The sequence below is a fragment of the Lampris incognitus genome, chromosome 11 (genome assembly GCF_029633865.1).
Source record: "Lampris incognitus isolate fLamInc1 chromosome 11, fLamInc1.hap2, whole genome shotgun sequence".
Classification (NCBI taxonomy): Eukaryota; Metazoa; Chordata; class Actinopteri; order Lampriformes; family Lampridae; genus Lampris; species Lampris incognitus.
In genome coordinates, this window is record NC_079221.1 from 827,063 (window position 1) to 853,837 (window position 26,775).

Here is a 26,775-nt window from a genome sequence, read left to right on the forward strand (position 1 = left end):
CTGCACACTGAAGAACAGATGACAGCAAGGGCTGTTCTGCACACTGAAGAACACATGACAGCAAGGGCTGTTCTGCACACTGAAGAACACATGAAAGCAAGGCTGTTCTGCACACTGAAGAACACATGAGAGCAACGCTGTTCTGTACACTGAAGAACACATGACAGCAAGGCTGTTCTGGACACTGAAGAACACATGACAGCAACATTGTTCTGGACACTGAAGAACACATGACAGCAATGCTGTTCTGCACACTGAAGAACACATGACAGCAAGGCTGTTATGCACACTGAAGAACACATGACAGCAAGGCTGTTATGCACACTGAAGAACACATAACAGCAAGGCTGTTCTGCACAATGAAGAACACATGACAGCAACACTGTTCTGCACACTGAAGAAGACATGACAGCAAGGCTGTTCTGCACACTGAAGAAGACATGACAGCAAGGCTGTTCTGCACACTGAAGAACACATGACAGCAAGGCTGTTCTGCACACTGAAGAACAGATGACAGAAACGCTGTTCTACACACTGAAGAACACATGACAGCAGGGCTGTTCTGCACACTGAAGAACACATGACAGCAAGGCTGTTCTGCACACTGAAGAACAGATGACAGCAACGCTGTTCTGCACACTGAAGAACACATGACAGCAAGGCTGTTCTGCACACTGAAGAACAGATGATAGCAACGCTGTTCTACACACTGAAGAAGAGATGACAGTAACGCTGTTCTGCACACTGAAGAACAGATGACAGCAACGCTGTTCTACACACTGAAGAAGAGATGACAGTAACGCTGTTCTGCACACTGAAGAACACATGACAGCAACGCTGTTCTGCAAACTGAAGAACACATGACAGCAGGGCTGTTCTGCACACTGAAGAACAGATGACAGCAAGGCTGTTCTGCACACTGAAGAACACATGACAGCAAGGGCTGTTCTGCACACTGAAGAACACATGACAGCAAGGCTGTTATGCACACTGAAGAACACATGACAGCAACGCTGTTCTGCACACTGAAGAACACATGACAGCAAGGCTGTTCTGCACACTGAAGAACACATGACAGCAACGCTGTTCTGGACACTGAAGAACAAATGACAGCAACGCTGTTCTGCACACTGAAGAACAGATGACAGCAAGGCTGTTATTTACACTGAAGAACACATGACAGCAACACTGTTCTGCACACTGAAGAACACATGACAGCAAAGCTGTTCTGCACACTGAAGAACAGATGACAGCAACGCTGTTCTGCACACTGAAGAACACATGATAGCAATGCTGTTCTGAACACTGAAGAACACATGACCGCAGACTGTTCTACACACTGAAGAACACATGACAGAAATGCTGTTCTGCACACTGAAGAACACATGACAGCAACGCTGTTCTGCACACTGAAGAACACATGACAGCAACGCTGTTCTGCACACTGAAGAACAGATGACAGTAACGCTGTTCTACACACTGAAGAGCACATGACAGCAGGGCTGTTCTGCACACTGAAGAACACATGACAGCAAGGCTGTTCTGCACACTGAAGAACACATGACAGTAACGCTGTTCTGCACACTGAAGAACACATGATAGCAAGGCTGTTATGCACACTGAAGAACACATGACAGCAAGGCTGTTCTACACACTGAAGAACACAAGACAGCAATGCTGTTCTGCACACTGAAGAACACATGACAGCAAGGCTGTTCTGCACACTGAAGAACAGATGACAGCAACGCTGTTCTGCACACTGAAGAACACATGACAGCAAGGCTGTTCTGCACACTGAAGAACAGATGACAGCAACGCTGTTCTACACACTGAAGAAGAGATGACAGTAACGCTGTTCTGCACACTGAAGAACAGATGACAGCAACGCTGTTCTACACACTGAAGAACACATGACAGTAACGCTGTTCTGCACACTGAAGACCACATGACAGCAACGCTGTTCTGCAAACTGAAGAACACATGACAGCAGGGCTGTTCTGCACACTGAAGAACAGATGACAGCAAGGCTGTTCTGCACACTGAAGAACACATGACAGCAACACTGTTCTGCACACTGAAGAAGACATGACAGCAATGCTGTTCTGCACACTGAAGAACACATGACAGCAACGCTGTTATGCACACTGAAGAACACATGACAGCAAGGGCTGTTCTGCACACTAAAGAACGCATGACAGCAAGGGCTGTTCTGCACACTGAAGAACACATGACAGCAAGGCTGTTCTGCACACTGAAGAACACATGAGAGCAACGCTGTTCTGTACACTGAAGAACAAATGACAGCAAGGCTGTTCTGGACACTGAAGAACATATGACAGCAACGCTGTTCTGGACACTGAAGAACACATGACAGCAATGCTGTTCTGCACACTGAAGAACACATGACAGCAACGCTGTTCTGCACACTGAAGAAGAGATGATAGTAACGCTGTTCTGCACAATGAAGAACACATGACAGCAACACTGTTCTGCACACTGAAGAAGACATGACAGCAAGGCTGTTCTGCACACTGAAGAACACATGAAAGCAAGGCTGTTCTGCACACTGAAGAACACATGAGAGCAACGCTGTTCTGCACACTGAAGAACACATGACAGCAAGGCTGTTCTGGACACTGAAGAACACATGAGAGCAACGTTGTTCTGGACACTGAAGAACACATGACAGCAATGCTGTTCTGCACACTGAAGAACACATGACAGCAAGGCTGTTATGCACACTGAAGAACACATGACAGCAAGGCTGTTATGCACACTGAAGAACACATAACAGCAAGGCTGTTCTGCACAATGAAGAACACATGACAGCAACACTGTTCTGCACACTGAAGAAGACATGACAGCAAGGCTGTTCTGCACACTGAAGAAGAGATGACAGTAACGCTGTTCTGCACACTGAAGAACACATGACAGCAAGGCTGTTCTGCAAACTGAAGAACACATGACAGTAGGGCTGTTCTGCACACTGAAGAACACATGACAGCAGGGCTGTTCTGCACACTGAAGAACACATGACAGCAAGGCTGTTATGCACACTGAAGAACACATGACAGCAAGGGCTGTTCTGCACACTGAAGAACACATGAGAGCAACGCTGTTCTGTACACTGAAGAACACATGAGAGCAACGCTGTTCTGTACACTGAAGAACACATGACAGCAAGGCTGTTCTGGACACTGAAGAACAGATGACAGCAACGCTGTTCTGGACACTGAAGAACACATGACAGCAATGCTGTTCTGCACACTGAAGCACAGATGACAGCAAGGCTGTTCTGCACACTGAAGAACAGATGACAGCAAGGCTGTTCTGCACACTGAAGAACAGATGACAGCAACACTGTTCTGCACACTGAAGAAGACATGACAGCAAGGCTGTTCTGCACACTGAAGAAGAGATGACAGTAACGCTGTTCTGCACACTGAAGAACACATGACAGCAAGGCTGTTCTGCAAACTGAAGAACACATGACAGCAGGGCTGTTCTGCACACTGAAGAAGAGATGACAGTAACGCTGTTATGCACACTGAAGAACAGATGACAGCAATGATGTTCTGCACACTGAAGAACACATGACAGCAACGCTGTTCTGCACACTGAAGAAGAGATGACAGTAACGCTGTTCTGCACACTGAAGAACACATGACAGCAAGGCTGTTCTGCACACTGAAGAAGAGATGACAGTAACGCTGTTCTGCACACTGAAGAACAGATGACAATAACGCTGTTCTGCACACTGAAGAACACATGACAGCAACGCTGTTCTGCACACTGAAGAACACATGAGAGCCGGGCTGTTCTGCACACTGAAGAACAGATGACAGCAAGGCTGTTCTGCACACTGAAGAACACATGACAGCAAGGCTGTTCTGCACACTGAAGAACACATGACAGCAGGGCTGTTCTGCACACTGAAGAAGAGATGACAGTAACGCTGTTATGCACACTGAAGAACAGATGACAGTAACGCTGTTCTGCACACTGAAGAACACATGACAGCAGGGCTGTTCTGCACACTGAAGAAGAGATGACAGTAACGCTGTTCTGCACACTGAAGAACACATGACAGCAAGGCTGTTCTGCACACTGAAGAAGAGATGACAGTAACGCTGTTCTGCACACTGAAGAACAGATGACAATAACGCTGTTCTGCACACTGAAGAACACATGACAGCAACGCTGTTCTGTACACTGAAGAACACATGACAGCAGGGCTGTTCTGCACACTGAAGAACACATGACAGCAATGCGGTTCTGGACACTGAAGAACACATGACAGCAAGGCTGTTCTGCACACTGAAGAACAGATGACAGCAAGGCTGTTCTACACACTGAAGAACACATGACAGCAAGGCTGTTCTGCACACTGAAGAACACATGACAGCAGGGCTGCTCTGCACACTGAAGAACAGATGATAGTAAGGCTGTTCTGCACACTGTAGAACACTTGACAGCAGGGCTGTTCTGCACACTGAAGAACAGATGATAGTAAGGCTGTTCTGCACACTGTAGAACACATGACAGCAAGGCTGTTCTGCACACTGAAGAACAGATGACAGCAAGGCTGTTCTACACACTGAAGAAGAGATGACAGTAACGCTGTTCTGCACACTGAAGAACATATGGCAGCAATGCTGTTCTGCAAACTGAAGAACACATGACAGTAACGCTGTTCTGTACACTGAAGAACAGATGACAGTAACGCTGTTCTGCACACTGAAGAACACATGGCAGCAATGCTGTTCTGCAAACTGAAGAACACATGACAGCAGGGCTGTTCTGCACACTGAAGAACAGATGACAGCAAGGGCTGTTCTGCACACTGAAGAACACATGACAGCAAGGGCTGTTCTGCACACTGAAGAACACATGAAAGCAAGGCTGTTCTGCACACTGAAGAACACATGAGAGCAACGCTGTTCTGTACACTGAAGAACACATGACAGCAAGGCTGTTCTGGACACTGAAGAACACATGACAGCAACATTGTTCTGGACACTGAAGAACACATGACAGCAATGCTGTTCTGCACACTGAAGAACACATGACAGCAAGGCTGTTATGCACACTGAAGAACACATGACAGCAAGGCTGTTATGCACACTGAAGAACACATAACAGCAAGGCTGTTCTGCACAATGAAGAACACATGACAGCAACACTGTTCTGCACACTGAAGAAGACATGACAGCAAGGCTGTTCTGCACACTGAAGAAGACATGACAGCAAGGCTGTTCTGCACACTGAAGAACACATGACAGCAAGGCTGTTCTGCACACTGAAGAACAGATGACAGAAACGCTGTTCTACACACTGAAGAACAGATGACAGCAGGGCTGTTCTGCACACTGAAGAACACATGACAGCAAGGCTGTTCTGCACACTGAAGAACAGATGACAGCAACGCTGTTCTACACACTGAAGAAGAGATGACAGTAACGCTGTTCTGCACACTGAAGAACAGATGACAGCAACGCTGTTCTGCACACTGAAGAAGAGATGACAGCAAGGCTGTTCTGCACACTGAAGAACACATGACAGCAACGCTGTTCTGCAAACTGAAGAACACATGACAGCAGGGCTGTTCTGCACACTGAAGAACACATGACAGCAAGGCTGTTATGCATACTGAAGAACACATGACAGTAACGCTGTTCTGTACACTGAAGAACACATGACAGCAAGGGCTGTTCTGCACACTGAAGAACACATGACAGCAACGCTGTTCTGTACACTGAAGAACACATGACAGCAAGGCTGTTCTGCACACTGAAGAACACATGACAGCAACGCTGTTCTGGACACTGAAGAACACATGACAGCAAGGCTGTTCTGCACACTGAAGAACAGATGACAGCAACGCTGTTCTGCACACTGAAGAACAGATGACAGCAAGGCTGTTCTGCACACTGAAGAACAGATGACAGCAACACTGTTCTGCACACTGAAGAAGACATGACAGCAAGGCTGTTCTGCACACTGAAGAAGAGATGACAGTAACGCTGTTCTGCACACTGAAGAACAGATGACAGTAACGCTGTTTTGCAAACTGAAGAACACATGACAGCAAGGCTGTTCTGCACACTGAAGAACAGATGACAGCAAGGCTGTTCTGGACACTGAAGAACACATGACAGCAAGGCTGTTCTGCACACTGAAGAACACATGACAGCAAGGCTGTTCTGCACACTGTAGAACAGATGACAGTAACGCTGTTCTGCAAACTGAAGAACACATGACAGCAGGGCTGTTCTGCACACTGAAGAACAGATGACAGTAACGCTGTTCTGCACACTGAAGAACAGATGACAGCAGGGCTGTTCTGCACACTGAAGAACACATGACAGCAGGACTGTTCTGCACACTGAAGAACAGATGACAGTAACGCTGTTCTGCAAACTGAAGAACACATGACAGCAGGGCTGTTTTGCACACTGAAGAACAGATGACAGCAAGGCTGTTCTGCAAACTGAAGAACACGTGACAGCAGGGCTGTTCTGCACACTGAAGAACACATGACAGCAAGGCTGTTCTGCACACTGAAGAACACATGACAGCAAGGCTGTTCTGCACACTGAAGAACACATGACAGCAAGGCTGTTCTGCACACTGAAGAACACATGACAGCAACGCTGTTCTGCACACTGAAGAACACATGACAGCAACGCTGTTCTGCACAATGAAGAACAGATGAGAGCAACGCTGTTCTGTACACTGAAGAACACATGACAGCAAGGCTGTTATGCATACTGAAGAACACATGACAGTAACGCTGTTCTGTACACTGAAGAACACATGACAGCAAGGGCTGTTCTGCACACTGAAGAACACATGACAGCAACGCTGTTCTGTACACTGAAGAACACATGACAGCAAGGCTGTTCTGCACACTGAAGAACACATGACAGCAACGCTGTTCTGGACACTGAAGAACACATGACAGCAAGGCTGTTCTGCACACTGAAGAACAGATGACAGCAACGCTGTTCTGCACACTGAAGAACAGATGACAGCAAGGCTGTTCTGCACACTGAAGAACAGATGACAGCAACACTGTTCTGCACACTGAAGAAGACATGACAGCAAGGCTGTTCTGCACACTGAAGAAGAGATGACAGTAACGCTGTTCTGCACACTGAAGAACAGATGACAGTAACGCTGTTTTGCAAACTGAAGAACACATGACAGCAAGGCTGTTCTGCACACTGAAGAACAGATGACAGCAAGGCTGTTCTGGACACTGAAGAACACATGACAGCAAGGCTGTTCTGCACACTGAAGAACACATGACAGCAAGGCTGTTCTGCACACTGTAGAACAGATGACAGTAACGCTGTTCTGCAAACTGAAGAACACATGACAGCAGGGCTGTTCTGCACACTGAAGAACAGATGACAGTAACGCTGTTCTGCACACTGAAGAACAGATGACAGCAGGGCTGTTCTGCACACTGAAGAACACATGACAGCAGGACTGTTCTGCACACTGAAGAACAGATGACAGTAACGCTGTTCTGCAAACTGAAGAACACATGACAGCAGGGCTGTTTTGCACACTGAAGAACAGATGACAGCAAGGCTGTTCTGCAAACTGAAGAACACGTGACAGCAGGGCTGTTCTGCACACTGAAGAACACATGACAGCAAGGCTGTTCTGCACACTGAAGAACACATGACAGCAAGGCTGTTCTGCACACTGAAGAACACATGACAGCAAGGCTGTTCTGCACACTGAAGAACACATGACAGCAACGCTGTTCTGCACACTGAAGAACACATGACAGCAACGCTGTTCTGCACAATGAAGAACAGATGAGAGCAACGCTGTTCTGTACACTGAAGAACACATGACAGCAATGCTGTTCTGCACACTGAAAAAACACGTGACAGCAACGCTGTTCTGCACACTGAAGAACACATGACAGCAGGGCTGTTCTGCACACTGAAGAACACATGACAGCAAGGCTGTTCTGCACACTGAAGAACACATGACAGCAACGCTGTTCTGGACACTGAAGAACACATGACAGCAACGCTGTTCTACACAATGAAGAAGAGATGACAGTAACGCTGTTCTGCACACTGAAGAACAGATGACAGCAACGCTGTTCTGCACACTGAAGAAGAGATGATAGTAACGCTGTTCTGCACACTGAAGAACACATGACAGCAACGCTGTTCTGCAAACTGAAGAACACATGACAGCAGGGCTGTTCTGCACACTGAAGAACACATGACAGCAAGGCTGTTATGCATGCTGAAGAACACATGACAGCAAGGCTGTTCTGTACACTGAAGAACACATGACAGCAAGGGCTGTTCTGCACACTGAAGAACACATGACAGCAACGCTGTTCTGTACACTGAAGAACACATGACAGCAAGGCTGTTCTGCACACTGAAGAAGACATGACAGCAACGCTGTTCTGGACACTGAAGAACACATGACAGCAAGGCTGTTCTGCACACTGAAGAACAGATGACAGCAACGCTGTTCTGCACACTGAAGAACAGATGACAGCAAGGCTGTTCTGCACACTGAAGAACAGATGACAGCAACACTGTTCTGCACACTGAAGAAGACATGACAGCAAGGCTGTTCTGCACACTGAAGAAGAGATGACAGTAACGCTGTTCTGCACACTGAAGAACAGATGACAGTAACGCTGTTCTGCAAACTGAAGAACACATGACAGCAGGGCTGTTCTGCACACTGAAGAACAGATGACAGCAAGGCTGTTCTGGACACTGAAGAACACATGACAGCAAGGCTGTTCTGCACACTGAAGAACACATGACAGCAAGGCTGTTCTGCACACTGTAGAACAGATGACAGTAACGCTGTTCTGCAAACTGAAGGACACATGACAGCAGGGCTGTTCTGCACACTGAAGAACAGATGACAGTAACGCTGTTCTGCACACTGAAGAACAGATGACAGGAGGGCTGTTCTGCACACTGAAGAACACATGACAGCAGGACTGTTCTGCACACTGAAGAACAGATGACAGTAACGCTGTTCTGCAAACTGAAGAGCACATGACAGCAGGGCTGTTTTGCACACTGAAGAACAGATGACAGCAAGGCTGTTCTGCAAACTGAAGAACACATGACAGCAACGCTGTTCTGCACACTGAAGAACACATGACAGCAAGGCTGTTCTGCACACTGAAGAACACATGACAGCAAGGCTGTTCTGCACACTGAAGAACACATGACAGCAACGCTGTTCTGCACACTGAAGAACACATGACAGCAACGCTGTTCTGCACAATGAAGAACAGATGACAGCAACGCTGTTCTGTACACTGAAGAACACATGACAGCAATGCTGTTCTGCACACTGAAGAACACATGACAGCAACGCTGTTCTGCACACTGAAGAACACATGACAGAAGGGCTGTTCTGCACACTGAAGAACACATGACAGCAAGGCTGTTCTGCACACTGAAGAACACATGACAGCAACGCTGTTCTGGACACTGAAGAACACATAACAGCGACGCTGTTCTGGACACTGAAGAACACATGACAGCAACGCTGTTCTGCACACTGAATAACAGATGACAGCAAGGCTGTTCTACACACTGAAGAACACATGACAGCAATGCTGTTCTGCACTGAAGAACACATGACAGCAACGCTGTTCTGGACACTGAAGAACACATGACAGCAACGCTGTTCTGCACACTGAAGAACAGATGACAGCAACGCTGTTCTGCACACTGAAGAACAGATGACAGTAACACTGTTCTACACACTGAAGAACAGATGACAGCAGGGCTGTTCTGCACACTGAAGAACAGATGACAGCAAGGCTGTTCTGCACACTGAAGAACACATGACAGTAACGCTGTTCTGCACACTGAAGAACACATGGCAGCAATGCTGTTCTGCAAACTGAAGAACACATGACAGCAGGGCTGTTCTGCACACTGAAGAACAGATGACAGCAAGGGCTGTTCTGCACACTGAAGAACACATGACAGCAAGGGCTGTTCTGCACACTGAAGAACGCATGACAGCAAGGGCTGTTCTGTACACTGAAGAACACATGAAAGCAAGGCTGTTCTGCACACTGAAGAACACATGAGAGCAACGCTGTTCTGTACACTGAAGAACACATGACAGCAAGGCTGTTCTGGACACTGAAGAACACATGACAGCAACGTTGTTCTGGACACTGAAGAACACATGACAGCAATGCTGTTCTGCACACTGAAGAACACATGACAGCAAGGCTGTTATGCAAACTGAAGAACACATGACAGCAAGGCTGTTATGCACACTGAAGAACACATAACAGCAAGGCTGTTCTGCACAATGAAGAACACATGACAGCAACACTGTTCTGCACACTGAAGAAGACATGACAGCAAGGCTGTTCTGCACACTGAAGAAGAGATGACAGTAACGCTGTTCTGCACACTGAAGAACACATGACAGCAAGGCTGTTCTGCAAACTGAAGAACACATGACAGTAGGGCTGTTCTGCACACTGAAGAACGAATGACAGCAAGGCTGTTATGCACACTGAAGAACACATGACAGCAAGGGCTGTTCTGCACACTGAAGAACACATGAGAGCAACGCTGTTCTGTACACTGAAGAACACATGACAGCAAGGCTGTTCTGGACACTGAAGAACAGATGACAGCAACGCTGTTCTGGACACTGAAGAACACATGACAGCAATGCTGTTCTGCACACTGAAGCACAGATGACAGCAACGCTGTTCTGCACACTGAAGAACAGATGACAGCAAGGCTGTTCTGCACACTGAAGAACAGATGACAGCAACACTGTTCTGCACACTGAAGAAGACATGACAGCAAGGCTGTTCTGCACACTGAAGAAGAGATGACAGTAACGCTGTTCTGCACACTGAAGAACACATGACAGCAAGGCTGTTCTGCAAACTGAAGAACACATGACAGCAGGGCTGTTCTGCACACTGAAGAACACATGACAGCAATGCGGTTCTGGACACTGAAGAACAGATGACAGCAAGGCTGTTCTGCACACTGAAGAACACATGACAGCAAGGCTGTTCTGCACACTGAAGAACACATGACAGCAATGCGGTTCTGCACACTGAAGAACACATGACAGCAAGGCTGTTCTGCACACTGAAGAACAGATGACAGTAACGCTGTTATGCACACTGAAGAACAGATGACAGTAACGCTGTTCTGCACACTGAAGAAGAGATGACAGCAGGGCTGTTCTGCACACTGAAGAAGAGATGACAGTAACGCTGTTCTGCACACTGAAGAACACATGACAGCAAGGCTGTTCTGCACACTGAAGAAGAGATGACAGTAACGCTGTTCTGTACACTGAAGAACACATGACAGCAACGCTGTTCTGTACACTGAAGAACACATGACAGCAGGGCTGTTCTGCACACTGAAGAACACATGACAGCAATGCGGTTCTGGACACTGAAGAACAGATGACAGCAAGGCTGTTCTGCACACTGAAGAACACATGACAGCAAGGCTGTTCTGCACACTGAAGAACACATGACAGCAATGCGGTTCTGCACACTGAAGAACACATGACAGCAAGGCTGTTCTGCACACTGAAGAACAGATGACAGCAAGGCTGTTCTACACACTGAAGAACACATGACAGCAAGGCTGTTCTGCACACTGAAGAACACATGACAGCAAGGCTGTTCTACACACTGTAGAACACATGACAGCAGGGCTGTTCTGCACACTGAAGAACAGATGATAGTAAGGCTGTTCTGCACACTGTAGAACACATGACAGCAAGGCTGTTCTGCACACTGAAGAACAGATGGCAGCAAGGCTGTTCTACACACTGAAGAACACATGACAGCATCGCTGTTCTGCACACTGAAGAACACATGACAGCAACGCTGTTCTACACACTGAAGAACACATGACAGCAGGGCTGTTCTACACACTGAAGAAGAGATGACAGTAACGCTGTTCTGTACACTGAAGAACAGATGACAGTAACGCTGTTCTGCACACTGAAGAACACATGACAGCAAGGCTGTTCTGGACACTGCAGAACACATGACAGCAAGGCTGTTCTGGACACTGAAGAACACATGACAGCAAGGCTGTTCTGCACACTTAAGAACACATGACAGCAAGGCTGTTCTGGACACTGAAGAACACATGACAGCAAGGCTGTTATGGACACTTAAGAACACATGACAGCAGGGCTGTTCTGCACACTGAAGAAGAGATGACAGTAACGCTGTTCTGCACACTGAAGAACACATGGCAGCAACGCTGTTCTGCACACTGAAGAACACATGACAGCAAGGCTGTTCTGGACACTGAAGAACACATGACAGCAAGGCTGTTCTGGACACTGAAGAACACATGACAGCAAGGCTGTTCTGGACACTGAAGAACACATGACAGCAACGCTGTTCTGCACACTGAAGAACACATGGCAGCAAGGCTGTTCTGGACACTGAAGAACACATGACAGCAACGCTGTTCTGGACACTGAAGGACACATGACAGCAAGGCTGTTCTGGACACTGAAGAACACATGACAGCAAGGCTGTTCTGGACACTGAAGAACACATGACAGCAACGCTGTTCTGCACACCGAAGAACACATGACAGCAACGCTGTTCTGCACACTGAAGAACACATCACCACAACGCTGTTCTGCACACCGAAGAACACATCACCGCAACACTGTTCTGCACACTGAAGAACACATCACCGCAACACTGTTCTGCACACTGAAGAACACATCACCGCAACACTGTTCTGCACACTGAAGAACACATCACCGCAACACTGTTCTGCACACCGAAGAACACATCACCGCAACACTGTTCTGCACACCGAAGAACACATCACCGCAACGCTGTTCTGCACACCGATGAACACATCACCGCAACACTGTTCTGCACACTGAAGAACACATTACAGTAACAGTAAAATAAACCACATGAACCACGACATCCTCCTGTTCGTACATGAGGGAGGGTTTGAGGACCCTGTAGTGGTGATGGCACGTAAAGCAGTAATGCTTCAGCTCTGTGTGTGTTACAAGTAAAGTTTGACCTACTTCAAATTTAAGGACTCATCTGTATCTCTTCCCAGGAACATCGCTGGGGCAGTCGCCAATAGCAGTGACCAACAGAAAGCATCTACAACAGGGCTGCAGGTGGGCTAGCGTAGCACTCGCTTGGACGTTGCTGTTTCTAGACCACCCTTTGACCTCTGACCCCTTGAACCAGACAGAGTGGCTGACCTTGCTATTGAATGCACAAGAACACGCAGTCCCTCCAGCTTTTTTTCTGGGACATAATTCTACAATAACCACAGCCAACAAACCAGCTCCAGCCCGAGTCGGCCAGCCAGCCAACAGTTAGCCAGGCAGCCAGTCTGCCTCTTCACAGCAGCAGCTTAGTGAGGATCAGTGAGCTGCACGATGTCAGCAACTCTCAGAGACGACACACCCAATGATGCTGAATTACAACCAGTCCCGCCGTATACCTCTTCATTGTGTCAATATATATAAAACACACACACACACACACACACACACACTACGTTAATAGCTACCCCCCCCCCAAACACACACACACACCCTAAACACTCACGTTTTATGAGCTCAAACTTCCAAGTACATACACATTCCCGGCAGGATACACACATCAGTACGAGCAATGTGTCCCCCAATCAGCCCGGCACATGTGGCCTCTCCCAGCCCCCAGAGGAAACAGGTCTGTGGAACAAGTCAGGCTTCCTGACCGAGTTGCCGGGGAGAACACATCTCACAGACACATCAGGTCAGGCCAATCAGAGCCCTCCTCCTCCAAAAAACAGGCTGCTATTGGCTCAGAGGGAACACTGAATAATTGTCAGTACCTGTCAGACGGCAGTCCTTATCTATTGCAGGCTGGCATCACGTGTGATCGTCTGTTGCCTAGTCAGTAAATAAGCTAATAACTGGTATTGCCTAGTCAGTAAATAAACTAATAAATGGTGTTGCCTAGTCAGTACATGAGCTAATATCTGGTGTCGCCTAGTCAGTAAATGAGCTAATAACTAGTGTTGCCTAGTCAGTAAATAAGCTAATAACTGGTGTTGCCTAGTCAGTAGATGAGCTAATACCTGGTGTTGCCTAGTCAGTAAATGAGCTAATAACTGCTGTTGCCAAGTCAGTAAATAAGCTAATAACTGGTGTTGCCTAGTCAGTAAATGAGCTAATAACTGGTGTTGTCTAGTCAGTAAATAAGCTAATAACTGGTGTTGCCTAGTCAGTAAATAAGATAATAACTGGTGTTGCCTAGTCAGTAAATAAGATAATAACTGGTGTTGCCTAGTCAGTAAATAAGCTAATAACTGGTGTTGCCTAGTCAGTAAATAAGATAATAACTTGTGTTGCCTAGTCAGTAAATAAGATAATAGCTGGTGTTGCCTAGTCAGTAAATAAGCTAATAACTGGTGTTGCCTAGTCAGTAAATGAGCTAATAAGTGGTGTTGCCTAGTCAGTAAATAAGCTAATAACTGGTGTTGCCTAGTCAGTAAATGAGCTCATAACTGGTGTTGCCTAGTCAGTAAATAAGCTAAGAACTGGTGTTGCCTAGTCAGTAAATAAACTAATAACTGGTGTTGCCTAGTCAGTAAATAAACTAATAACTGGTGTTGCCTAGTCAGTAAATGAGCTAAGAACTGGTGTTGCCTAGTCAGTAAATGAGCTAATAACTGTTGTTGCCTAGTCAGTAAATAAACTAATAACTGGTGTTGCCTAGTCAGCAAATGAGCTAATAACTGCTGTTGCCAAGTCAGTAAATAAGCTAATAACTGGTGTTGCCTAGTCAGTAAATGAGCTAATAACTGGTGTTGTCTAGTCAGTAAATAAGCTAATAATTGGTGTTGCCTAGTCAGTAAATAAGATAATAACTGGTGTTGCCTAGTCAGTAAATAAGATAATAACTGGTGTTGCCTAGTCAGTAAATAAGATAATAACTGGTGTTGCCTAGTCAGTAGATGAGCTAATACCTGGTGTTGCCTAGTCAGTAAATGAGCTAATAAGTGGTGTTGCCTAGTCAGTAAATGAACTAATAACTGGTGTTGCCTAGTAAGTAAATGAGCTCATAACTGGTGTTGCCTAGTCAGTAAATGAGCTAAGAACTGGTGTTGCCTAGTCAGTAAATAAACTAATAACTGGTGTTGCCTAGTCAGTAAATGAGCTAATAACTGCTGTTGCCAAGTCAGTAAATAAGCTAATAACTGGTGTTGCCTAGTCAGTAAATGAGCTAATAACTGTTGTTGCCTAGTCAGTAAATAAACTAATAACTGGTGTTGCCTAGTCAGTAAATGAGCTAATAACTGTTGTTGCCTAGTCAGTCAATGAGCTAATAACTGGTGTTCCCTAGTCAGTAAACAAACTAATAACTGGTATTACCTAGTCAGTAAATGAGCTAATAACTGCTATTGCCTAGTCAGTAAATTAGTTAATAACTGGTGTTGCGTAGTCAGTAAATGAGCTAATAACTGGTGTTGCCTAGTCAGTAAATGAGCTGGGATAATGACTGGTGTGAACTCCAGTCTCAAAAAATGAAGTCACAAGAAAAAATAAAAAAAACTTATTCTGAATGACATTCCACAATGTCGCTTGACAACCAACTGGGAAATAAGAAAAATAAACACAAGAATGACAAAACCATTCCATTGTGTTCCCTCTTATAACATTTGTAAAGGCTTTTATATCTTCTTAAAGGGGCAGGACCCAATATACAGAGCCAAGAAAGTGTTCACATTGAGGCCATGCAACCAAGTGCTAAACACAGGGTCCTTTAAGTGTTGGTATACTTGCAATTTCATGTTTGTCTCAAAATGTCTTTGGCTCCATATTTTTAAGTCCCTGCCTGAATCAGTTAGTTATTCTCAAAGCTCAAAGCAAAACAGCAAAATAAAGACAGAGGAAATGAATTCATCACCCAAACAAGCTGGCTATCTTCATAACACTTAGTACACAAGCAGCCTTCTGTGCAGCACTCTAAAATTAGGGACATATAACGCAGTAAAACACCGTATAAAATTCTGTATGACCCTGTAAGATTGTAGTCCATTGCAGACCTATCTTAAGCCAAGCATCAATTAACCTAAGCCCTAAACCATTAATGTATTCACTGGACTAAAAAGAAACAAAAGACTGTTGTTATCATTGTCATCAGAAGAATCTTACCCATCCCAATGTTACCTCCATTTCTGCTCCACACCCATCACTTCCTCTCTTCAAGTCTCTGCTTCCAGACTGAATGGATCTGACCATAGCAGACAGATAGAAAGCACATTCACCCAGGCTAGGAATGGCAGTGAAAAGGAGATGGTGATGATCCGCCCAAGCTAAATAACAGGCTTGCTAACTCCAGTGGAAAGCCTTGAGCGAGTGGCCCGCGCCATAGGCTCTGGTTTCCACTGAGGCTTGGTGCTCTGAGAGCGGGCCAAACCAAAAACTGCCATGGTCCCTGGTCTGACGATGGAGGAGCATGGAGCACATACACAGACCGACAGATAGACAGACATGCAGAGACTCTTCTCTGAGACACCACAAACCACCACAGCTTTATATTCAGCACTGGCACTGACTGACCTAAGGACTCGGGCTATAAATAGGTGAAAAAGATGGGTAGATGCATGTAGGCTAGACGGTCATATCATCTTAGGCCATAGACCAGTGTTTCTCAACCCAGTCCTCAAGGAACCCCTATCCTGCAGATTTTCATTGTAACCCTGCATAAGCAGCCCTGCTTGTACTTACTCAACCAGTCATCTCATAGCACTTAATTATGCAAGGTGTGTAAACTCAGACATTCATTGCTGATTGGTTGAATAACTACAAACAGGTACCTATTCAGGATTGCAAAAAAAAATCTGCAGGATAGGGGGTCCTTGAGGACTGGGTTGAGAAACACTGCCATAGACCGATAACATGAATGGACAGGGAGAAATATAGCTTAGAAACTTTGCACCAGAAATAAAGCACCTTCCAGTTTTCAGAGCTAGAGCTGAAGCCTCTCCCATCAAACACATTAACTGCACAGGAAGACAAAGATGTGTGTACACACACACACACACAATTTAATAAAAACAAAACAAACTGTTCTGTCGTGCATTGGAGATGAGACCGTTCCTCTAAAACACACTGCCACTGACAATCAAGGGCATCAGTGTTAGCAAAGCAGCACACAGCTACAATAAGAGTTTCCACATAAGGTTTTTGTATAACCTTGTGGTAGTAGTCTACCTCAGTTATAATTCACTCAGGGTTTAAAATCTTGCTTTACCTTCTTCATCAGCTCTTCCTCTCCTCCACAAGGCTGAATGTAGCAGTATTTCATCTGTATGTCTACTAGACATAACCCATATATTGGATTAAAGCATACACACAAGGTAGAACTGTTGCTTAAACGCCACCTGTGTGCAAGGAGGAGTCAAGACCATGTACAGTCACATGACTGCATGTACAGTCACATGATTGTGCATGCAGTCATGTGCTGCCCGCCACTAAAGTCAACTAGCCGTCGTGCGTTTATGATATTAATTTCGTTATGAGCAGGATGAGCAGTTGGGATAATGGATGGATGGATGGATGGATGGATGGATGGATGGATGGATGGATGGATGGATGGATGGATGGATGGACATTTTTGAAGCATCAGGAAATGGTTTGAGTTCCAGGGCTGAGAAATAATGTTATACAAAACCGTTATAATGAGCCTTTAAAATATAAATTATACAAGCGCACGCCCGAAGTGAGCCACCTGCTAACGACACCGGCGCAAGCGGAAATGATTCTGAATGTGTCGGAACCGCCAGCGAGGAGACCAGGCGCGTGGAAAGATATTTGACGGAGGGGGGCTGCCACCTAAAACCAAGAGTATTGTGGCGAGCCGGCGTGGAAGACTGAGTCGACATGCAGAGATCTCTCCACAACTCCCGTGCCCCATACGTCCACCACCCCGGAAGTGCTCTTTTATTCACACTGGCCAGAACGGACCAGAACTCTCACACCCCCCCCCCCCCAAGTCCCAAGTGGCGACATCAGTCCCAGTCACGGTCCTACAGTTAGATAGTCAGTAAAAAGTGTCCTACTTAGTCTGAGTCGCACCCCCAAAACAACACAAGGATAACCACAACATGAACACCACATCACGAAAACACAATTTTAAATCTAACATTGACAGTCCCATCAGCCATTGCGCTCCCCCAGCGCAGAACCGCCACCAGTCAGAGCGACGGCAGTATGACGTCATTGTTTGTAAGGCGCGTGTGTAGCAGATTTAGAATAGTGTTTACTCACTTTATTATCAAAAATTTACATTCCATGTAGACCTGGCCCGCTGTTTAAAATAAAGGTATGTTTTATTTTATCTTTTTTTAAAATTTGTACGTTAGTATAAGTTAGGCATATATCAATCAATAAATCAGATTTTATTTGTGTAGCACTTTTCATACAAACAAATGTAACACAAAGTGCTTCACACAATAAAACAATGAAATCAATAAACCCCCCCCTACAAAAAATAAATAAATAAAAGTACAGGAAAATTTGAGAAAAATACAAAAGTTTAAAACTGAAGTTAGTAAAATAAATTAAAGTGCCATAAACACTGATTAATTAAAGTAACAACAGAGCAGAATATATAAAAATGGCAAAATATATAAAACACACACACACACACTATGAATTTAGCTGTAGGCTTTTTTGAGAAGTAAGGTTTTTAACCTGCTTTTAAATGTGTCCAGTGTGGGGGCCTCTCTCAGGTCCTCAGGCAGGGCCTTCCATCTACTTGGGGTGTAAATAGAAGATGCAGCTTCCCCTGCTCTAGACCTGCATGAGGGATGGTTAAAAGACCACTGCCATTGGACCTGAGAGTTCTTGCTGGTTTATAAGGAATTAACCTGTATTTAATATAGCGTGGTGCAAGGCCATTTAGCGTTTTGTGCACAATTAAAAGAATTTTAAAATCAATTCAATTTTTAACGGGGAGCATATGCAGAGATCTAGGAACAGGTGTAATGTGCTCATACCTTCTAGTTCTGGTGAGAACACGTGCTGCCGCATTTTGAATTAATTGTAGTTGGTGCACAACTGATTTTGGGAGGCCGGTGAATAGTCCATTGCAGTAGCCTAGTCTGAAAAACCTTGAGAAGGACCGCGGTGATCGACGGACCAGAAGATGTCTGAAGAGACATGAAGCCAGTACCACACCTACACCCCCAGTCAGTGATTTCACCTGTTCTGTCTGTGGCAGACATTGTGGATCGCGAATTGGGCTTTACAGCCATAAGAAGACTCACAAGTGACAAGAGGCAGGATTGTCATCATCGGACACGACGGACAACCTAAATCAAGTCTAGTCTACTTGTTATAAAAGCATGGATTAATTTCTCAGTCTGATATTGATAGAAAGCCCCTTAGTTTTGAAATGTTTTAAGATGGTTGAAGGCTGATCTTGTGAGAAGATTGATGTGGCTCTTAAAATTTAGATCACTGTCCATGATTACACCAAGATTTCTAGCTTCACCTTTGCACTCCAGAGACAGAGAGCTGAGATGAGCTGCAATTCTCTGTCTCTGTCTTTGCACCAAATACAAGTATTTCTGTCTTGTCTTTGTTCAGTTGTAAAAAGTTATCTGACATCCATAGATTAATATCGTCAATACACTGACTTAGGGAACGTATGGGAGCTAGGTCATCAGGAGATAGGGATATGTACAGTTGTGAATCATCTGCATAATTATGGTAATTTATTTTATGTGTCTGTATAACATGTGCAAGTGGGAGAATATAGAGATTGAATAGTAGTGGTCCAAGAATCGAACCTTGGGGTAGCCCACACATTAGACTCACTTTGTCCGAGGAAAAGTCTCCGATAGACACAAAGAACTGCCTGTCCTGAAGGTATGTTCTAAACCAGTTGAGAACCGGGCCAGAAAGGCCGACCCATTTTTCTAATCTCTCTAGCAAAATATCATGATCAACAGTGTCGAAAGCAGCACTGAGATCCAGGAGCACAAGAACAGACAATTTATTAGAATCTGTGTTCATATGCAGATCATACACAACTTTGATAAGTGTGGTTTCTGTGCTATGGTGAGATCGAAAACCTGATTGACAAATGCCTAGAAGGTTGTTTGATAGTAAATAGTTATTAACTCGAGAATAAACTGTTTTTCAAGGGTTTTGCTGAGGAATGGTAAGTTGGAGATGGGCCTGTAGTTGGCAATAACTGTCGCATCAAGATTACTCTTCTTCAGAAGTGGCTTAACGACAGCTGTCTTAAGTGCTGCAGGAAATATACCTGCCTGAAGAAAGTAGCTAACAATTTCTAAAACGCCATGTGCTAAGCAATTAAAAACATTTTTAAAACATTTATTAGGCAGAGGATCCCAGCAGCAGGTGGACAACCTGAGCTGCCCAAAAATATTGTCTAGACTTTTAACGTCTAGAGTGTCAAAGTGAGACATGGCGCCAGTGATATTTCTGGAGAAGTGGAGGGTAGGCTCATTACTGGATCTTGAGGCAATAATGTTCTGTCTAATGGCAGTAATTGTGTTATTGAAGAATGTAGCGAAGTGCTCACATTTTTCAGTGGACAGCATCCCTGATGGGTTTGGAGATGGTGGATTAATAAGTCGGTCAATAGTGGGGTAAAGCACTTTACTATTGTTAAAATCTTCATTTATGATATATGGAGCATTTTACATGCGCACTAATAAACCGATCATTATCGGATTTATGGAGATACCAGATTATTCTAGTGTCATGTACAGCACTATATGATATTGTAGCGAATTCGGGGGCAGTCTGGGAGACCGTCGCCACAGCCGGGACGCAAACCCGTGTCTCCCACTCCACAAGCGACAACGTTAACCAGTCGACTAAAGGGTCCGACCCGTTAGACAAGGACCAACGTGTCTACTTATCCATGCACGTTACAATATACGTTATCGGATAAAGACCGCTAGCGGATTATGAAAAATGCGATAAACACACCTAGCTTTTTGATGAATATTCCGTTTTATTCGGCGCACATATACCGTTAATCTGGTTTATTTCATTCTTTTATATCTGCACATTTTAAATATGTAAGAAAGAAAAAAAAATCCGGATGTTGTCAAAACGCGAGTGGATGCAGTTAATCAAACATGACATCCTTCATCAGATCACACAGTTTCACAAATGCTCTCCGAGATATTCTGAAATTCTCTCTCCACTCCTGATCTGAGAACTCCTTGAGCACCACTCTCTCCCACCAGTCCTTACCCGAAACGTGCACCCAGCAAGCGGGCGTTTTAGGTAGGAGTGGAGGAAGAACTATGCTATGCTGCTTAGACCAATGGCAGATGCTTGTCGTCATTTTCTGCTCATATGCAGAACGCAAAGGAGAGCAGTATCCACACAAGGACAGCCCTGACCGGCGGAGATGCTATGTTAATCAATGCCATGTTGACAGGAAGTTTTGAAAATAACAGTTTTACGTCATGTACTTGGAAAGAAATCCAACTATTGACTGAATCATTTAACCCTGTTTTCTTCGATTATCGCATTACTAAAGTGAATGTAAACACGTCAAATCGGATTATTACCATAACCTGATTATTCTCAGTTATAGGTTTATTGTGGTCATGTAAACATGGGTCTATGGGGTCTATGATGTTACACAGCCACCTGCCACTAATGGGGGGGGGCGTCCCGGGGGGGGCGTCCTGCGCTAATGATAAGGGGGGGTGGGATCCCGCGCTAATGATAATGAGCCTTTAAAATATACATTTTACAAGCGCACGCACGAAGCGTAGTGATTATTATTAATGTATAGTGATTATTATTAATGTATAGTGATTATTATTAACGTATATTGATAATTACTAATGTATAGTGATTATTACTAACGTATAGTGATTCTGAATGTGTCCATTTAAAAGCCCTCATATGTTTCATACAGGGCTTTTTTCTGCAACTCAGGGACAAATGAAAACTTGGTCGACTGAGACTTCTCATCGGCTAACGTTTGGTCGACTATTAGGGGGGCAGCTTGGTGAATGCAGAGAATACAGGGCTGCCATGATACCCTGAGAAACATCTTAAAGATTTACGGCCATAAAAACAATCATACTGTAGTGATACACAATTGAGGGTAGATTCACCAGGGGCTGCTGCTCCTTTAAGGCAGACGTTCAGAGTGCTGACGTAGCACTGCTTAGAGTTTCCGGGGTGGAGCCATATTTGCAGCAGCCTAGCGGATGGTTAGCTGGTTGCCACGACTCGAGAGATTGTGCTGTATCGGTGTCGTTTTGTGTGGCGAGTAAACGGAATGGACTCGACTCGATCTCTCCATCTCCTCATTCCTGCACTCCCACAATGCCGTACATCTGCTACTTCCAGTAATTCTGATTTCATCAAATGCATTTCAAATGCTCTATACACAAACAGCCAACGTCATCCTCTGTCACCGCTTGTTTGTTCCTGTAAGGACGCTATGCTAGTTTCTATGCTAGCAGGTAGGTAGTGCTAAAGTAAAGCTGGTTTGGTTATGCTAGCAGGTAGGTAGTGCTAAGGTAAAGCTGGTTTGGTTATGCTAGCAGGTAGGTAGTGCTAAGGTAAAGCTGGTTAGGTTATGCTAGCAGGTAGGTAGTGTTAAGGTAAAGCTGGTTGGGTTATGCTAGCAGGTAGGTAGGGCTAAGGTAAAGCTGGTTTGGTTATGCTAGCAGGTAGGTAGGGCTAAGGTAAAGCTGGTTGGGTTATGCTAGCAGGTAGGTAGTGCTAAGGTAAAGCTGGTCGGGTTATGCTAGCAGGTAGGTAGGGCTAAGGTAAAGCTGGTTTAGTTATGCTAGCAGGTAGGTAGGGCTAAGGTAAAACTGGTTTGGTTATGCTAGCAGGTAGGTAGGGCTAAGGTAAAGCTGGTTTGGTTATGCTAGCAGGTAGGTAGTGCTAAGGTAAAGCTGGTTTGGTTATGCTAGCAGGTAGATAGGGCTATGGTAAAGCTGGTTTGGTTATGCTAGCAGGTAGGTAGGGCTAAGGTAAAGCTGGTTTGGTTATGCTAGCAGGTAGGTAGGGCTAAGGGAAAGCTGGTTTGCTTATGCTAGCAGGTAGATAGGGCTATGGTAAAGCTGGTTTGGTTATGCTAGCAGGTAGGTAGGGCTAAGGTAAAGCTGGTTTGGTTATGCTAGCGGGTAGGTAGTGCTAAGGTAAAGCTAGTTTGGTTATGCTAGCAGGTAGATAGGGCTATGGTAAAGCTGGTTTGGTGAGCGAGCCTAGGCAGCAAGACTTTTGTACAAGGTCGATGTCAAGTAAGCGCCTTACCTTGTATCTGTGGGATGTATGGAGCCAGCAACTTGCTTCTTTTCTTCTCATAGCCCTTCTGAGTGATGTCCCCTGAAAAGAGAGAGAGAGAGAGAGAGAGAGAGAGAGAGAGAGAGAGAGAGAGAGAGAGAGAGATGAGTCATTAGCTGATGGAACGTGTGTGTGTGTGTGTGTGTGTGTGTGTGTGTGTGTGTGTGTGTGTGTGTGTGTGCACGCGCGCGCCTCAGCATCACACTGCCAAGCCTGATACACTGGCACCACAGGGTACCAGGGCAGGGTGGGGGCAGCAGACAACCAGCTCTTAGCCGCTACATCACACAGGAATTGTAATGATGGACACACACACACACACACACACACACACATATACAAGCATGCCAGCAAGAAATTATGTTGGGAGACATCACACACATACCTACCTACACACAAAGACACAAAAACGTACGTGCATAAAAAGCCCACTTGACAAAAATGATATTGCGGTGAACTGCGACTGAATACTTCAATGATAAAATCAGATGAGATGGGGCATTTAAAAGCTCATTTGTCTGGTGTGCCTGGAACATTTCAACTCTCCAGCCCTACCACAAGACAAAATACTGCTGACATCAGCCCTAACTCCATCTGTCTCACTTGTCTCTGCACACATAATTAAAAGGCTGCATAAAAAACAAGGGCCACATACATGTTATTTCATAGTCGTCCGCCTCAGTGAATACCAATGAAATTAGGGCATGCAGCATCAAAAAAACCCTGATCAACAACAATGAAGGAAATGAGATGAAGAAAGTGACAAAAGAGTGAACGAGCAAGCGGGTAGACAGGCAGACACATAAAGACCAGTCCACCATATGAAACAGACAAGACGAGCGAGCCCTCTGGCTGCTCAGTGTTAAAAAGTTGTGTTGATCACGATGAGCCAGGGAGACGCATTGCTTAACCTTGCACAGTCACTGCAATTAGTTCCTGTCTCTCCCAAACAAAGCTGTGACATCATGACGCCATCTAAAAGCACAAGGTTTAAAAACAAACACGCGGGACCTGCTCAAAAATTAATCACAGAAATAGGTCACAGAGTCAGCCAGATTGCTTTGGCCGACTGTGGACGGCTTTAGGGTTGTGAGATGCCTCGACATATTGATTCACCCAGAGACGGCTGACTGACAACACCAAAGCCATGCATGTCTCTGTCACACACAAAACATGAGTACATACATGCTTTCACACAACCAGGAAAACACACACACACACACACACACACACACACACACACACACTGTCCAGCAAGCCGTGGCACATCCCTGCACCCTTGACCCCCGTTTCAACATTTCTAAAAATGAAAAAAAAAAAGGCAGTTGACATTAACGCTTGGGGAGAAGGGAAAGGTTGCTCGTAAAAATGTGTCTCTCAAAGAGCCAATCTCCAAAGAGTGTCAGTCAAACAGCCTCTTGACTTGACATCGCCAGTGCTTTGCCAGGAAACTGGAGAAGCTCAAACTGGTCAACGCAGCATCTCAGCAGTGAGATTTTCCACTCAATATTTATGAGTCTCCAAAGGAAAAACATAAATATAGGAGTGCACCATGTTGCTCATATTGATCTCAATAGACTCTCTGTGGGAGTGGGGAAGAGCAGGGGTCAAAGAAGTTACAAACAAAATTTAAAAAAAAATCAATTAAATTCCCTCCTGTGCTGCCCCTCGTCTTTCCCTGCACCGTGTCGGCTTTGGCCTGTTTCAACCTATGACATTGTTGGTTTGCACTTTCCCAAAGCTTTATCTATCCAACCTTTATCTATCTATGAAACCTTTATCCAACCTTTATCTATCCAACCTTTATCTATCTGTGAAACCTTTATCCAACCTTTATCTATCCAACGTTTATCTATCTATGAAACCTTTATCTAGCAAACCTTTATCTATCCAACCTTTATCTACCTAGCAAACCTTTATCTATCCAACCTTTATCTATCTATGGAACCTTTATCCAACCTTTATCTATCCAACCTTTATCTACCTAGAAAATCTTTATCTGTCCAACCTTTATCTACCTAGCAAACCTTTATCTATCCAATCTTTATCTACCTAGCAAACCCTTATCTTGCAAACCTTTATTTATCCAACCTTTATCTATCTATGAAACCTTTATCCAACCTTTATCTATCCAACCTTTATCTACCTAGCAAACCATTATCTAGCAAACCTTTATCTATCCAACATTTATCTATCTATGAAACACTTATCCAACCTTTATCTATCCAACCTTTATCTAAATAGAAAATCTTTATCTGTCCAACCTTTATCTACCTAGCAAACCTTTATCTATCCAACCTTTATCTATCTATGGAACCTTTATCCAACCTTTATCTATCCAAACTTTATCTATCTATGAAATCTTTATCCAACCTTTATCTATCCAACCTTTATCTACCTAGCAAACCCTTATCTTGCAAACCTTTATTTATCCAACATTTATCTATCTATGAAACACTTATCGAACCTTTATCTATCCAACCTTTATCTAAATAGAAAATCTTTATCTGTCCAACCTTTATCTACCTAGCAAACCTTTATCTATCCAATCTTTATCTACCTAGCAAACCCTTATCTTGCAAACCTTTATTTATCCAACCTTTATCTATCTATGAAACCTTTATCCAACCTTTATCTATCCAACCTTTATCTACCTAGCAAACCATTATCTAGCAAACCTTTATCTATCCAACATTTATCTATCTATGAAACACTTATCCAACCTTTATCTATCCAACCTTTATCTAAATAGAAAATCTTTATCTGTCCAACCTTTATCTACCTAGCAAACCTTTATCTATCCAATCTTTATCTACCTAGCAAACCCTTATCTTGCAAACCTTTATTTATCCAACCTTTATCTATCTATGAAACCTTTATCCAACCTTTATCTATCCAACCTTTATCTATCTATGAAACCTTTATCTATCCAACCTTTATCTACCTAGCAAACCTTTATCTATCTATGAAACCTTTATCTATCCAACCTTTATATATCGTTGAAACCTTCATCTATCCAATCTTTATCTATCTATGAAACCTTTATCTATCCAACCTTTATCTACCTAGCAAACCTTTATCTATCTATGAAACCTTTATCCAACCTTTATCTATGAAATATTTATCTAGCCAACCTTTATCTATCAAACTTTTATCTAGCTATCAAACCTTTATCTATCAAAATTGTATCTATAAAACTTTTATCTATCAAACCTTTATCTATCAAAATTTTATCTATCTCTCAAACCTTTATCTATCAAACCTTTATCTATCTATCTATCTATCTATCCAACCTTTATCTATCAAACTTTTATGTATCTCTCAAACTTTTCTCTATCCATTAAACCTTTATCTATCCATTAAACCTTTATCCATCAAACCTTTGTGTATCTATCA

General features: G+C 44.3%; 1 protein-coding gene across 2 annotated transcripts in view; it reads right to left on the bottom strand.

Moving 5' to 3' along the window:
• Nucleotides 1-26,775, bottom strand: part of dip2a (disco-interacting protein 2 homolog A) — a 427,030-nt gene that overhangs the window by 211,217 nt on the left and 189,038 nt on the right. For both annotated transcript variants that reach the window (XM_056290056.1, XM_056290055.1), the window contains exon 2: nucleotides 23,350-23,421. In XM_056290056.1, coding sequence (XP_056146031.1) covers nucleotides 23,350-23,421 — 72 coding nt within the window. The remainder of the gene's footprint in view (nucleotides 1-23,349; nucleotides 23,422-26,775) is intronic.